The sequence below is a fragment of the Zingiber officinale genome, chromosome 8B (genome assembly GCF_018446385.1).
Source record: "Zingiber officinale cultivar Zhangliang chromosome 8B, Zo_v1.1, whole genome shotgun sequence".
Taxonomy (NCBI): domain Eukaryota; kingdom Viridiplantae; phylum Streptophyta; class Magnoliopsida; order Zingiberales; family Zingiberaceae; genus Zingiber; species Zingiber officinale.
This window is the reverse complement of record NC_056001.1, coordinates 5,478,203-5,491,801: the sequence shown is the minus strand read 5'-3', so window position 1 is coordinate 5,491,801 and position 13,599 is coordinate 5,478,203. Positions and strand designations below refer to the sequence as shown.

The window sequence follows — 13,599 nt, the reverse complement described above, 5'->3', positions numbered from 1 at the left end:
AACATCTCGTTCCGCCCGCCAATCGGCACGAACCCAGTACTAGGCCCCGCGGCAGTAGAGAGGCGTCGCGCGACCCCGTAGTCGCAACAGAGGGGTCGCGCGAACTCGACGACCGCATTGTCGCCCGACTTTCTCAAGCAGCGAGTCAGTGTTTTTTTAATTAAAACTTAGGTAAATTGTTTTATAACTCCTAGCTATGATATGGATAATATAAAGAGGGTTTATTAAACCCTAATAAAATTATCTAATTAATTTATTTTAATTCTAAAAAAAATATAATAAATTATTTATTTATTTATTTATCTATTTTCATATTTATCTCTGAATTATTTTTATATTTTAAATATTTATGTTAAATATTTTACTTTTAATTAATATATTATATATTTAAAAAATACCAAAACTATATCGGCACAGTTTGATACGATACCGAAACTGAAACGTCCCCTAAGCTAACTTAATTGAGTCATTTTTTTTCCAGATATCTCGAACATAGAAGCACTTGAATCCATATATAAATCCCGAATTTGTCGAAAGTACCCAAATAGTTCTCAAAAAAGTTAACCACTAGTAAACATTAAGTACTGGTCACCAAGGTCCAAAATTTATACTTACTAAAGAAAACCTTTAAATAATGCGGAACATGAATTGGAAGGTCTTTGGGTTGTACTGCCTCTGTCCCAAGCCTGATCTCTGGTTGAAGTCTCCTGTCACATGCGTCTCCTCTTCCGCAACAATCAAAATTATGAGTCTAAAGACTCAGAAATGCTATAATTATTTATTTACCGTTTCTCATTATTTTATCTTATTTAAATTAAATGATTTATTTAGCCGATTTGGGACACTACAGAAATTGTATCATTCCGATCCAGGACCAAAACCTCGGTACGAGTCGAGATTTTAAATGATGGCCTAAATATTTAAATATTTTGTTGAAATGTTAGGTTCTCACTATAACAAATTTGTATTTGGTTGCAAGTTCTCTTCATGTGAACCTTTTTCTGTGTATGACTAAAGACCCATGCTTACGCACATATTCTCAGACATGTAATAGAAATGGATTAGTTTTTTAGTTTAAATATTTTTTTTTCTGGTATTATGCAGGCAAAATTACATGCAATTATTACTTCAGAAGGAAAAACTTTAAATGGAAATATGTCTGGTGGGCCTTTATGGATGGTTGATGGAGCTGGTGTGCCTGATAATGCATCCCAACTTCTTCATTCTTTGGTATGTTTTTAGGGTGTCTACTTGCCTGTGTTGTCCTTCTGAGGCTTTTTTCCTTGAACTAGGACTGGACTCAATGAAGGGTTACTCCCACCCTCCCCAAGTTTAATCTTGAAATATTAATACCTAAATGAAAGATATCTTTCATCTTTTTGGAGAGAATGTGACTGAATCTTCATCATCTTCTTAATAGTCTGATGAACTCTTCCTTGAATAAGAGGGAATTACTATGAATTTTTAATAGGTTAATTTGACAAAGAAGATAACTGCAAAAGTGAAGCTGCTAGCTGAAGAAGAAGATGAGAAGCTTTCTGTAACAGCTTCATCCACTGTGCTACCCCATTATGACCAAGCAAAAGCCTTTGGAAAAACAACCATTGATATAGCTCGTATAGCCGCTGGTTTGCCTTGTGGTAGCGAAAGCTTCCTTTTGATGTTTGCACGTTGGAAGAAGCTTGAGAGAGACTTGTATAATGAAAGAAAAGAGTATGGATCATTCTGAACTCAAATAAGTCTATATTACCTATATGATCATTTATAAAACTTCGTAAAATACCTCTCCTCACATTTGGCAACTCAGTAAATAAATCAACACAAACTCTGTCATTGAATATGAAAACGATTTATATTTATTTCCTGCAGGCGATATGATGTTACACAGATTCCTGATGTTTATGACTCTTGCAAGTGAGTATTTAAATTCATTTGAATATTATACTATCATCATCGGTTCTGCAGTTACTCCAACAACTATGGCCTATTAATCATCTTATCAACTCAGAAGCTTAATATTTCAAAATATTGGTTGTTATTTCGTGAAAACTGAAAACTCCAATAAACTTGAACATTTTCACCCTTGCATCTGGCACCTTCAAAGTCAAAAGATGGTCTCTTGATGCTGATGGTGCTCTTTGTGCGAATGAAATTCTTGTCTGTGTGCGTTAGCTTGGTGTTCTGACATTCTGTCAGCCAATATTCTCTCTATAACAAACAGTGTGCAGGTGGGCCTCTATTATTTGTTGGGAGAATGAATATTTCAATTGATGCTGCCCTACTAATCTTGCTGTCTAGTGAGACCATGTTGATGACATGCTTCACATTATCTCTGTTGTGCGGATCATGGTCCTCTATCTCTCCCAAGCATTCAGCTTGATCAGTCTCTCTTTTGAACGACTAATTGAATCCAATACAGCTAGCTTACTAGCCTTATCATCCAGAAATATGGCAAAGACAGGGAAGTCAAAATAAAAGGTTGCCGACCTTATTTATCTCTGTCTCCTATGATGCCATCATCATAACACTTGAATACCTTCTCCTGGAGAGAGAGAGAACAGGAGGAACTGAGGAAGGTCACTCCATGCCTTAACCATAGGCTTAAGCCAATGGTAGTGTCCTCTTCTTAATTGGGGTTTCACCATCACAAAATGTCTAAGGGTGGGATTATAACAATCCTGGACTGTTACATTTTGGTTGATTCGTTAAACATGGATGGTTATGATTAGAAAACCGTTACAACATTTAACAAAATTGTTTTCGACCAAGAACATGTTGGTCACATACAACTTGGTTACATTTGAAGATAATGCTATTATGCTGTTCAATTTTGCACATTAGTTTATCTTTAGATGGTTTCTGCTACAGTAGAATTGGTTTATTCCTGCATTAAAAGAACATATATTCATGAAATTTATTTGAATTCTTATGTTGGAAATATTTGCATATCAATTTTACTCCATTGCAGATATGACCTCCTTCATAATGCTCACCTTAATCTTGAAGGTTTGACTGAGCTCTTCAGAGTTGCTCAGGTATTTCATTCTTCTTTGCATAGTCAATCAAAAGTACAGTTTATCGATCATGTTAGTGTATGTATAAATTATGATATGATGGAAAGACATTGGTAAGAATTGGAGTAGCCATCATATAAATGTTACGAAGTGAAGATTGACTTCTGGTCTCCCATATTTAAGATGAATTGAATCCCAAATTAGGATCCAATTTAATTAGAACCATAATTTATCATTTAACCTTGAAAGTTTGAAAATTTTTATATTAGTCTAAATGTTGTAAAACAACAACAACTAAGTTTTATCTCACTAGGTGGGGTCGGCTATATGGATCTTTTTACGCCTTTGGGCTTTATCCCCTTCTATATCATCATCTATATTTAAATAAATTTGATCTTATTTTATTATTGCTAACCAAGTTTTTTTTGGTCTTCCTCTTCCTATTTGATGCGTGTATTTGTCATAATTTCACATCGCCTAACTGGAGCATTTATTAATCGACTAGTACATATTTGTACTATCTTAAACGCATCTCTCGAAGTTTTCCCTCAATAGACTTTCTCTCTAATACTCTCATTTCTTATTCTGTCTATTCTTGTATGTTTATACATCCACCTTAACATCCTTATCTCTGCAATTCTCATTTTCTGCTCATGTGCTCGAGTCATAGCGTAATATTTAACATCATATAACACAGCAAGTCTAACCGGTCATTTTATAAAACTTCCCTTTAAGTTTTAGAGGTACTTTACGATCACATTAAACACCCGACGCTTTCCTCCATTTCAATCATCCTGCTTGTATTCTATGTAAGACATTTCTTTCAATCCCACCATTATTTTGAAAAAATGATCCTAAATACTTAAAACTTGGGAGCTCGTTATCTCCTATCTTAACAATTGTCTCATTACATCTAATATGCTAAACTTAAATTTCATATATTCTTTCTTTACTTTACTAAGTTTAAAACCTTTCACTTCTAATATTTCCTGCCAAGATTCTAGTTTAGCATTTGCTCTTTCACGTGTCTCATCTATCAAAACAATATCATCTACAAACAACATACACCAGCTTTAATGTGTCAAGTGAGTTCGCCCATAATTAGTGTAAAAAGATAGGGACTAAGCTGATCCTTGATGTAACCCTATTTTCATTGGAAATGTTTCAGTTACTCTGTTTGAAGTTTTTATACTCGTCGTTACATTCTCATACATATCCTTAATTAGTTTAATATATGTTGCGCTAACACCTTTCTTTTCGAGAATTCTTCATATAACTTCTCTAAAGACTCTATCATAAGTTTTTTCTAAGTTAATGAATACCGTGTAGATCTTGTTTTTCTCTCGATATTTTTCAATTATTTGTCTAAGAAGATATATAACTTCTATTGTCGATCTTCTAGGTATGAATCCAAATTGATTTTTGATCACCGTGGTCTCCTTAATCTTTTTTCTATTATTTTTTTTTTCAAAGTTTCATGGTATGACTCATTAGTTTAATATTCTTATAGTTTGTACAATTTTGTATGTCTTATTCTTATATAAGGGAACTCAACATTTTTTTTCATTTTCAATATCATGTTAAATAATTTTGTAAGTCATTCAATACCTTGTTTCCCTAGGTATGTCCATACCTCTATCGAAATATCATCTGATCCAATGGTTATTCCATTGTGTATTCCATTTAAAATTTGTTCTACTTCTAAAGTTTAAATTTATGATAATAATTTAAATTTCTATACTCATTTGGCCTGCTTAAATTATCCAAGTTAAGTTAGTCATCTAAACATTCATTAAAAAGTTGATGAAATATTTTTCACTGCTCTTTTATTTCTCCATCGTTTACTAGTACCCTATTGCATTCATCTTTAATACATTTTAGTTTGATAAGATCTCTTATCTTCACTTTAGTTATTCTATAAATATCTTGTTCCCCTTCTTTTGTATCCAATGTTTCATTCTTTGTTTCATTCATTGCTTTCTTAGCATCTTTCTTGGCTATTGTATATTTTTAAAATTTTCCTCGTTTTTATAAATATATAATTTCTTATACGTTGTTCGTTTTCTTTTATTTTCTCTTGTATTTTCTCATTCTAACACCATGATTCCTTATTTGGTGATGCATGCCCCTTTGATTCACCGAGTACACTCTTAGCTACTATTGTTAACTTTATTACCATCTTATCTTATGTCGTATTAGATTCACCGTATATTTCATCTAATGTTTGTATTCCTACCTTCTTAAATATGTTTTGCTTTCTATCATTTAACTTCTATCACTTAATTCTAGGTAGGGCTGTAAACGAGTCGAGTGAGCCGAGCTTTGGGGTGTTCAAGCTTGTTTGATAAGGTGATCGAGCTGAGCCGAGTTTAAAATGAACCAAGCTTTTGAAATGATTGTTCAAGCTTGACTTGGTTTATTTTTTATGAGCTTGAGCTTGTTTGAAGCTTGGTTCGAGCTTGGCTTAAGCTTGATGCGAGTTTGGTTCGTTTTGATGTTATCAAGCTCTCAATTCAAGCTTGTTTGATTGTTTGAAACTTTTAGTTATTTGATTGGTTATTGAGCTTGATAATTTAAACTTATTTGTTTATTTTATTTTATTATTTATTTAGCATATTGAAAAGAGTTTTATTAATAAATATAGTTCGTGAACATTGTTCACGAACGTTGTTCATGAACAGTAACAAGTTGAACACATATATGTTCAAGCTTGTTTGTTTAGTTTAATGAGCTGTTTAAGCTTGTTTGTTTAATTAATCTTGTGTATATTGAATGAAAATAAACAAGCTCTTACCGAGCCAAACACCAAGCTTGCTCACGAATGCTTGGTTCATTTACAACCCTAATTCTAGGAGTCATATATATTTTCCTCCTATTAATATTATGTTTGAGGAGTAAATCCAATACTACTAATCTATGTTGGGTAGTTAAATTTTCTTTTGGGATGACTTTACAATCTTTACAAATCTTTCTATCTTTCTTTCTAACAATAATAAAGTTAATTTGCGATTTATTATTCCCACTTTTGACCAAGTGTTTTTTTTTTTAAATGTATTAACTAATATAAGGTTATATGCTATCGCAAAATCCAATATAGTTTTCCTTTCTTTTTTTGTTCCAAACCTATAAACCCATGTACCCTCTCATATTCCTCACTTTTCACTCTGACATGCCTATTTAGATCGTCTCCTATTAAAATCATTTCATTAGCTGAATATTTTGTAATACTTCATCTAGGTTATCTCAAAATCTTGATTTGGGAGTTTCATCTAATCCTACTTAAGGTGCATATATGCTAATTATATTCATAGATTCTTTCACCACTCTCGTTTTCTAACTACTCCAACAACTTCATTATTTAACTAACTATGTACAATAATACCCACATCATTTCTTATTATATTGTTTCTTGTGTACCATAACTTAAAACTCGAGTTTTCTATTATTTTTGCCAACTTGCCTATCCATTTTGTCTCTTGTACACATAAAATACTAATTCTTCTTCTAAACAACGCATCTATTACCTCCATTGATTTACTAGTGAGAGTTCCTATGTTTCATGTTCTAAATCTTAGACTATTAGTTTTTCTATAATATTTGTCCTTATTCAATCTATGATGTGAGAACTCTTATTTAACACGACATCCAAGTTCTCATGGAGATGTCCTTGCCGATATGTTATGGTTGGACCTTATAATGTGAACTCATATATTTAGCACTAGAATTTAGAGATGTAGTGGTTCTTGCCAAGACGTTACAGTCGAATCCTGTAATGCGTTCCTTCCGGCGAATAACCTAACATCAGCATAATAGTTTAATGAATTCATTCATTGAACATTTGCCTTAGTTGTAACTTTAGCTGGTAATTTAACGCAACCCTCCTCCTTTATCCGAGCTTGAGACTGGTCATGAAATATTGTCATGCTCCATATGCTAGCCACATGCGTCCCATCTCTACCTTCTGGTTTGTCTTCATTGGTGACCTTAGCACTCTCTAGTTGGCGCCTCTTCCAAGAAATCGACCATCTCTTCTAGATTCTATCCAACACCTATTGCAATACAACTTAAAGGGTAGATTTGCGATCCAATTGTAAGTGTTTCAAATTCAGTATAAGACACAATCCAATCATTTGTTTGATTTACTCAAGTATAAATAACCATAACCAAAATATAAACATTGAAAGTGTATCGACATGATACAATACAGTACTGAAAACATATTATTTCGTCATAGACCAAAACTTTAAACCTTGAGCATGTCAACAAGATTAAGTGGCAGAGTCATTTGTACTTGTAGGATATACATGCAGAGACTAAACTTCAGTGGATAGAATGGGAAGAGGAAAACAAGGAGGATGTCTGGTAGTTGGTGGTGCAAATAAGTAGGGAGAGAAACCAGGAGTAAAGGGAGGAGGATATTCAGGAGAAAAGGTGAAATTTGGTTTTTTGAGAAGATTAGTTATATCAATAAACTCAACTGACATATATGTGAAGGATCAAAAAGAATTTAGATATCTCCACAATAGTATGATATTGTCCACTTTGGACCTAAGCTCTCATAGTTTTGCTCCTGAGCTCTACCCAAAAGTCCTCATGCCAATGGAGATATCTTTTTCTTATAAACTCATAATCTTTCCCATGTGCTTTTAGGACTATGTTTGTAATCTTGCAATCTCAACAACCCCCCTCTCAAACAAAGGACCACGTCCCCCTTAAGCATCGGATTACTTTTGACCTGCTCAGGGTCTCCCCTTAAGCATTAGGTCACTGGCCTGCCTCTCCTACTTCGTTCAAGGTTTCACCCACATGGTTCAATCTTGGATCATGGCTCTGGCTCGTGCTTCTTCCGGCGGCTAGTCTGGTGAAGAGCGACCTCACTCTGATATCAATTGAAGAAACGAAAAGAATTTAGATATCTCCATAATGGTATGATATTGTCTACTTTGGGCTTAAGCTCTCATGGTTTTGCTCTTGAGCTCTATCCAAAAGGCTTCATGCCAATCGAGATATCTTTTTCTTATGAACCCATGATCTTTCCCATGCATTTTTAATATGGAACTATGTTTGTAACCTTGCAACCCTAACAATATGATTTGTATTTATAGACTTCATCACCACCAGGTGTAATTCCGCATATGAATATGGCCCAGGATTGCAGGGAGGGAACTTCAGTGAGGTGAATGGGATGGACTGAGATTGTCAATGTATTGAATACTGGATAGATTGGCTACCTGTTTTGATAGGTTCTATATATGGAGTAGCTACCTGTTCCCTCATTACTTTCAGCTTTCAATAGCAAATTGTTATTAAAGCTATGTAACCTACACCCAACAAATTGTTACCTCTTATTTCATCTAGACTGCATTTAACTTCCTCAGTGACAATAAAGAGAAAAAAAAAACTTTTTCATTAGTCTTCTTCTCATAAATGAATCTCTTTCGTGAGGGAGGGATTGCTGAACAAACAAATACAATGTAGGCTTTTCTATTTCACTAAAGAATAATAACAAGTTTCTCATTTCCTGGTTTATTGTTTTTCAGTTGCTTGCTGATGGTGTTATTCCAAATGAGTACGGGATAAATCCAAGGCAGAAACTGAAAATTGGCTCAAAGGTACGGACCACTTGTGTCATTTTGTATTGTTCAACAAGCTCATGTTGTTGTAATTCAAAAAAAAAAAGAAATTGACCTGTAGATGCCTTTTCTCAATAATTATTTTTGGACTTTTTTTTCATTATGTCATTTTGCCTCAACTGTAACTGTTGCATAAGAATTATAAAAATTTTGACAACATCCAGTATATTCAAAACCAGCATTTTCTTGCATTTAGACCTTTCATTTCTCATTGGAACAGGAGGGCTCTGGAATAATGAAATAGGATGCTTCTGAGTTAAAAACTCAAGGTTGTTGGGTAAATCTCACTTAATAAAAAACCAATTATTTTCAAAGTACAAGCAATTGGTAAAACACATGTTTGAGACTCTTGCTTGTTTTCTATCTGGCATAATTTGACGAGTACTTTATCAGTTCTGCTAAAGGAATTGGAGCGTTTGAGGTAGCATGTTGAAAATTCTTTTTCACTCACTTATCTGGCTTATAATAGATTGCTTTTTTAGAGGGAGCGGGTTATCAATCATAAAGGTTAGTGATGCTTTACTGGTACGAACCTAGTCCATCTCCTGGAGATGAAGGAAACTAGTCTCCACAAGTAAAGCAACAAAAGAATATATCAAATGGACTCACAACTTGGTCCCAGTTACATTGGAAGGGGAAAAGCACTTGGTGGAAGGATATAAGGGGTTAGGAAGGAAAGATCTTTATGGAAGGAAGCAAGGAGCCAGGACTCAATTGGATTCAGGATCCCACCTAAATGAAAGAATGCAAAGACTCAAGCATATAAATCATGCCCTCATAAGTCAAAGGAAGACTAAACAATTAAGAATTAGTAGTATTTTTTGCCTATAAAATTAAATATATAGTATTGAAAAAAAATTAATCAATAGCGAATTTTATTTCCTATTCTATGTTCATTGTTCTCTCTCCTTGTGTGCAATCCTCTCTCTCTCAACTCTCCCTCTTTTCTTCTCTCTCCTTCTCAATTCTTTCTGCTTCCCTCCTGTCGAACAATCTTCCTCCCTGCTGAATCACCATTCGCTCATGTACTTGATCTCATCAACTATTATCTGTATCAATTGATATCAGAGCCAACTATTGGTATCAAAGACATGTTGAAAATTTTCAAGATGCTGGAAAATATTGCTGAACCGCATGCTCAACTGCCTGCAATGATGAGGAAACACAATCAACTATTATCTGTATAAAAACTTGATCTTAGAAAACTAAAATTTGTGCAGTCCATAAACATTTTATGCAATAAGAAAAAGACCAACTCTGTTAGTGAAATCACAACAACTCAACATTTGCATGCAAATACTTGCAGGAACTTGATGATCTATGAAAATGTTATACTGCTAAAACATGAGGTGCTTGAACAACATTATCTATGCAATTTGTTCAAGTAAAGGACACATTTTGTATATTTGGTGATAATGTTACCGTATGTAACAAGGCATGTCTAGAAAGAGAATATCGTCCAGTTCTCCCAGCAGAAGTGTTTCTTACAAGTTATAAGTTTGTTATTTGTGAGTTACTGGCATCATGTCATGGAGTCAGTATATGATGTTTTTTCTTTCATTGTTGAAGAGGTTGCGTTGAGAGTTGATGAAGAGGTTGTGAGATTAGCTATCCTACTGTTTAAAAGAGAGTTGATAAAAAAAATAAATCATATGAAGGCATCATCAACCATTTAGCATACTATGTTCAATTGTCCGTTACAATTGCTAGATACTTTCTCCTCAACATGCACATAAAAAAAGGTGGTCTGCAGTTTATTTATTTGAATGCTACAATATAGTATATGCACTATTGTCACAGTCATTATTTTGTTCTTCAGATTGCACGTCGTTTGCTGGGTAAAATCTTAATTGACTTGCATAATACTCGAGAAGAAGCAATTGATGTTGCTGAACCAAAAAGCAGTCAGGAGACAACAACAACGTTCCCAAAGACAAGGAAGGAAGAGCGAGACCAAGCTAGGCCTTTGAACAGGAATGAAGATCTAAGAAGAACTAGCTCAACTAGTGAAAAATCAATAGACCAAGATGATGATGATGACAGAGAGACCAAATATCGCTTAGATCCAAAGTTTCTATCACATGCTCATTGTCTGCTATCAACTATGTTTAACATTATAATTGGCATGCTAAATTGGTCTATTTTCCATTCTGTTTCAGATATGCTAATGTGAGAACACCTGAACGACATGTTCGTACAAGGCTTTATTTCACATCGGTGGGTGCATTCTTCCCATTTATGCCATTATGAGCTAATATTATGTGTTCATCATGAAACTTGTTCGATGTAATTTGGGTATTTTGGTACATTCCAAACATGTCTCCAAGATGAAATTATATTTAGTGCATATAGCTTCAAATTGGTTAAGTTCCAGGTTTAAAATGTCAATTTTGGTCACTTATCAAAATGGTTTTGTTCCATTGTTAACCTGTGCTGTCAAACTATAGAGGTTGGCACATGTACGTAGTAATGGTAGAGGGAGAATAAGAGGGGGAAAAAAGAGGGAGAAGCAGCATGATAAGAGGAGAAGAAGAATAAGAAGAGAAGGAAATCACATGTACCAGTAGTTGTTTTTTTTTCCTGGAAACATTGCATGCTCGTTCTTCCCATCTGCCTTGTTAGACTTAATACAGTCCTGTTGAGATCGCCTTCGCACTTTCATCAGTAACATGAAATGGTGTATCTGAGGTGGTGCCACATTCTGATATTGTTCATGATAGGTCTCACCTGTAACAGGCAAAATGGTCACATCACATTCTAAACTATGATTTAGCCATCCTTTTGGGGTGATCAGGAGGGTGAGCAATAGAATCTTTTTGGTGCTTCTTGTACCTTCTATTTTGATAAACCAATAGAGATGTACTGGTTCATAGAATGGCTGTCCAGATTATCCCTCCCCAAACTCAATGGTGAGGATTTTATGTGAGATATCCTGTTTCTCTATCAAGCATGCAACCTCGGTTTGTGCATCTATGAATATTTTTTGCAGAACATAAGAACCTTGTTTTTGATGAAATAGTGAAGGTAGTCGGATGGCCGGATGGCCGGATGGCCTTCTCTCAAATCATCCGTAGTTATATTCCATGGTTTTCAAATACTAGCTTGGATAAGGTTTGAAATTTGAATTGAAAAGTATAGTTATTTTCAGGCTCTATATTTAACAATATTGAATTTATAATCAAATGATGTAATGCTATCATCTTTTTTCTTAGAATGTTTGCATTTTTGTTCATAAATGTATCTACAAGTGCATTATGTCCAGTTATTGTGTTTTAACTATCCTCTTTGATTGCTGTTGTGTTGATTTCAGGAATCACACATACATTCTTTAATGAATGTACTTCGATATTGCAACTTAGATGAGTCCCTGCAAGGAGAGGATAGCCTTGTCTGCAATAGTGCACTAGATCACCTACACAAGACCCGGGAACTTGACTACATGAGCTACATAGTTTTCAGAATGTTTGAGAATACTGAGGTACAATAGTTAGTCCAAATTGACATTTTACTTGTTAACAATTTTCCTACTTGATTTGAAGGTCTTAAAGATGTACTGATTGTGTTGTACTAGATAGACACATTAGAGTTATTTTCTTGTTCAGAATGGCAGGAAAGGCGACATTCTTTTAGAATAAGTCAGCTGCCATCTAAGATTGGTGTTACAAAGAAATTCCTCATGTCCAGTCATTTATCATTGAATTTCAGGTAGCATTAGAAGATCCAAAAAGATTTCGGATGGAGATGACATTTAGTAGAGGTGCAGATTTAAGCCCCCTGGAGGTAATATTTTTTTTCATGTTTAATTGCGGTACGACTGTAACAGAGTCCGTTAATATTCAATGTGATTGTTTGTTTTAATATTATCATTTTTCCTGGTATGACGAAGAATGATGATGGGGATGCTGCTTTGCTTCATCAAGAACATACTCTCCCTATAATGGGCCCAGAGAGGATGCAGGAAGTAACATCCTACCTGACATTAGACCAATTTGAGAGAATGATCGGTCCGTTTGCCATGCCGGCTGAGGATTTCCCACCGCCTGCAACTCCACAGGCATTTTCAGGCTACTTCACGAAGAGTTCTGGAGTACTAGAGCGTTTAGTTAATTTGTTTTCCTTCCATAAAGGCTCCACCGCAGCTGCCTCCAGCACCAATAATAATGTAAAACAGTGAAGCATGTTTTACGTAATTCTCCTTTTACCAATCAGCGAAGGACGGGCACCACGATTGCATATTATACTGGAAACGGGCAGGATTATTGAGCGCTTCAGTTAGAAAAAAATTGGCGTTTGGTTATTAGTTGGCAAATTAGTTTTGTTTCCATTGACTATTCCACTTATATTTTGATTTCATAGCATCGTTAAGACTGAATTCCATGATGTCATGACAACTCAGACAGGGCTGGCTCAAGGCATAGGCCATTAAGACCTATGCTTAAGCTCCTATTATATTGGGACCCATAAATTTTATATATATATATCTATATAAATCAAATATGAATATTAATTTAAAAACATAAACTATATAAGTTTAGACATTAAATATTTAAAATTATAGCTAAAACAAATTTTAATCGAGATTTATTTTCATCAGTAATTTTAATTTTTTATTAATTAAATTATATTGGGTCAAAAAATTTAAAATTTTTATAGATTAAATCTAGATCATTTTTATTTTTTTACTCTTAGATTTAATTGATAATTTTAATTTTTTACTATTAAAATTAGATTTAGTTGGTAATTTATTTTTATTTTTTTATTAAAATTTAATTAGTAATTTTAAATTTTTTACTGTTTAAAATTTAATTTATTAATCAAAATTAAATTTTGTTAATAAATTAAAAATATTTATTGATAATACTTAATTAATATTTTTTTATAAAAATACTTTTCATAAGTTAAAAGCATATTTAATATTGTAGTATTATTTCTTCCTTAAATTTTATTTTTCT

The 13,599-nt window shown here is 33.9% G+C and overlaps 1 protein-coding gene across 5 annotated transcripts in view; it reads left to right on the top strand.

Moving 5' to 3' along the window:
• The window catches only part of LOC122016044 (inositol hexakisphosphate and diphosphoinositol-pentakisphosphate kinase VIP2-like), a 66,463-nt gene extending 53,444 nt beyond the window's left edge, over positions 1-13,019 (top strand). For 4 of the 5 annotated variants that reach the window (XM_042573190.1, XM_042573189.1, XM_042573191.1 and 1 more), the window contains 10 exons: positions 1,105-1,230; positions 1,472-1,713; positions 1,870-1,914; positions 2,969-3,035; positions 8,555-8,626; positions 10,467-10,717; positions 10,807-10,864; positions 11,958-12,125; positions 12,353-12,427; positions 12,534-13,019. In XM_042573190.1, the coding sequence (XP_042429124.1) occupies positions 1,105-1,230; positions 1,472-1,713; positions 1,870-1,914; positions 2,969-3,035; positions 8,555-8,626; positions 10,467-10,717; positions 10,807-10,864; positions 11,958-12,125; positions 12,353-12,427; positions 12,534-12,821 (1,392 nt within the window). In that variant the 3' untranslated portion in view covers positions 12,822-13,019. The remainder of the gene's footprint in view (positions 1-1,104; positions 1,231-1,471; positions 1,714-1,869; positions 1,915-2,968; positions 3,036-8,554; positions 8,627-10,466; positions 10,718-10,806; positions 10,865-11,957; positions 12,126-12,352; positions 12,428-12,533) is intronic. The other variant, XM_042573192.1, reaches the window with a different exon arrangement.
• The last annotated feature ends 580 nt before the right edge of the window (positions 13,020-13,599 follow it).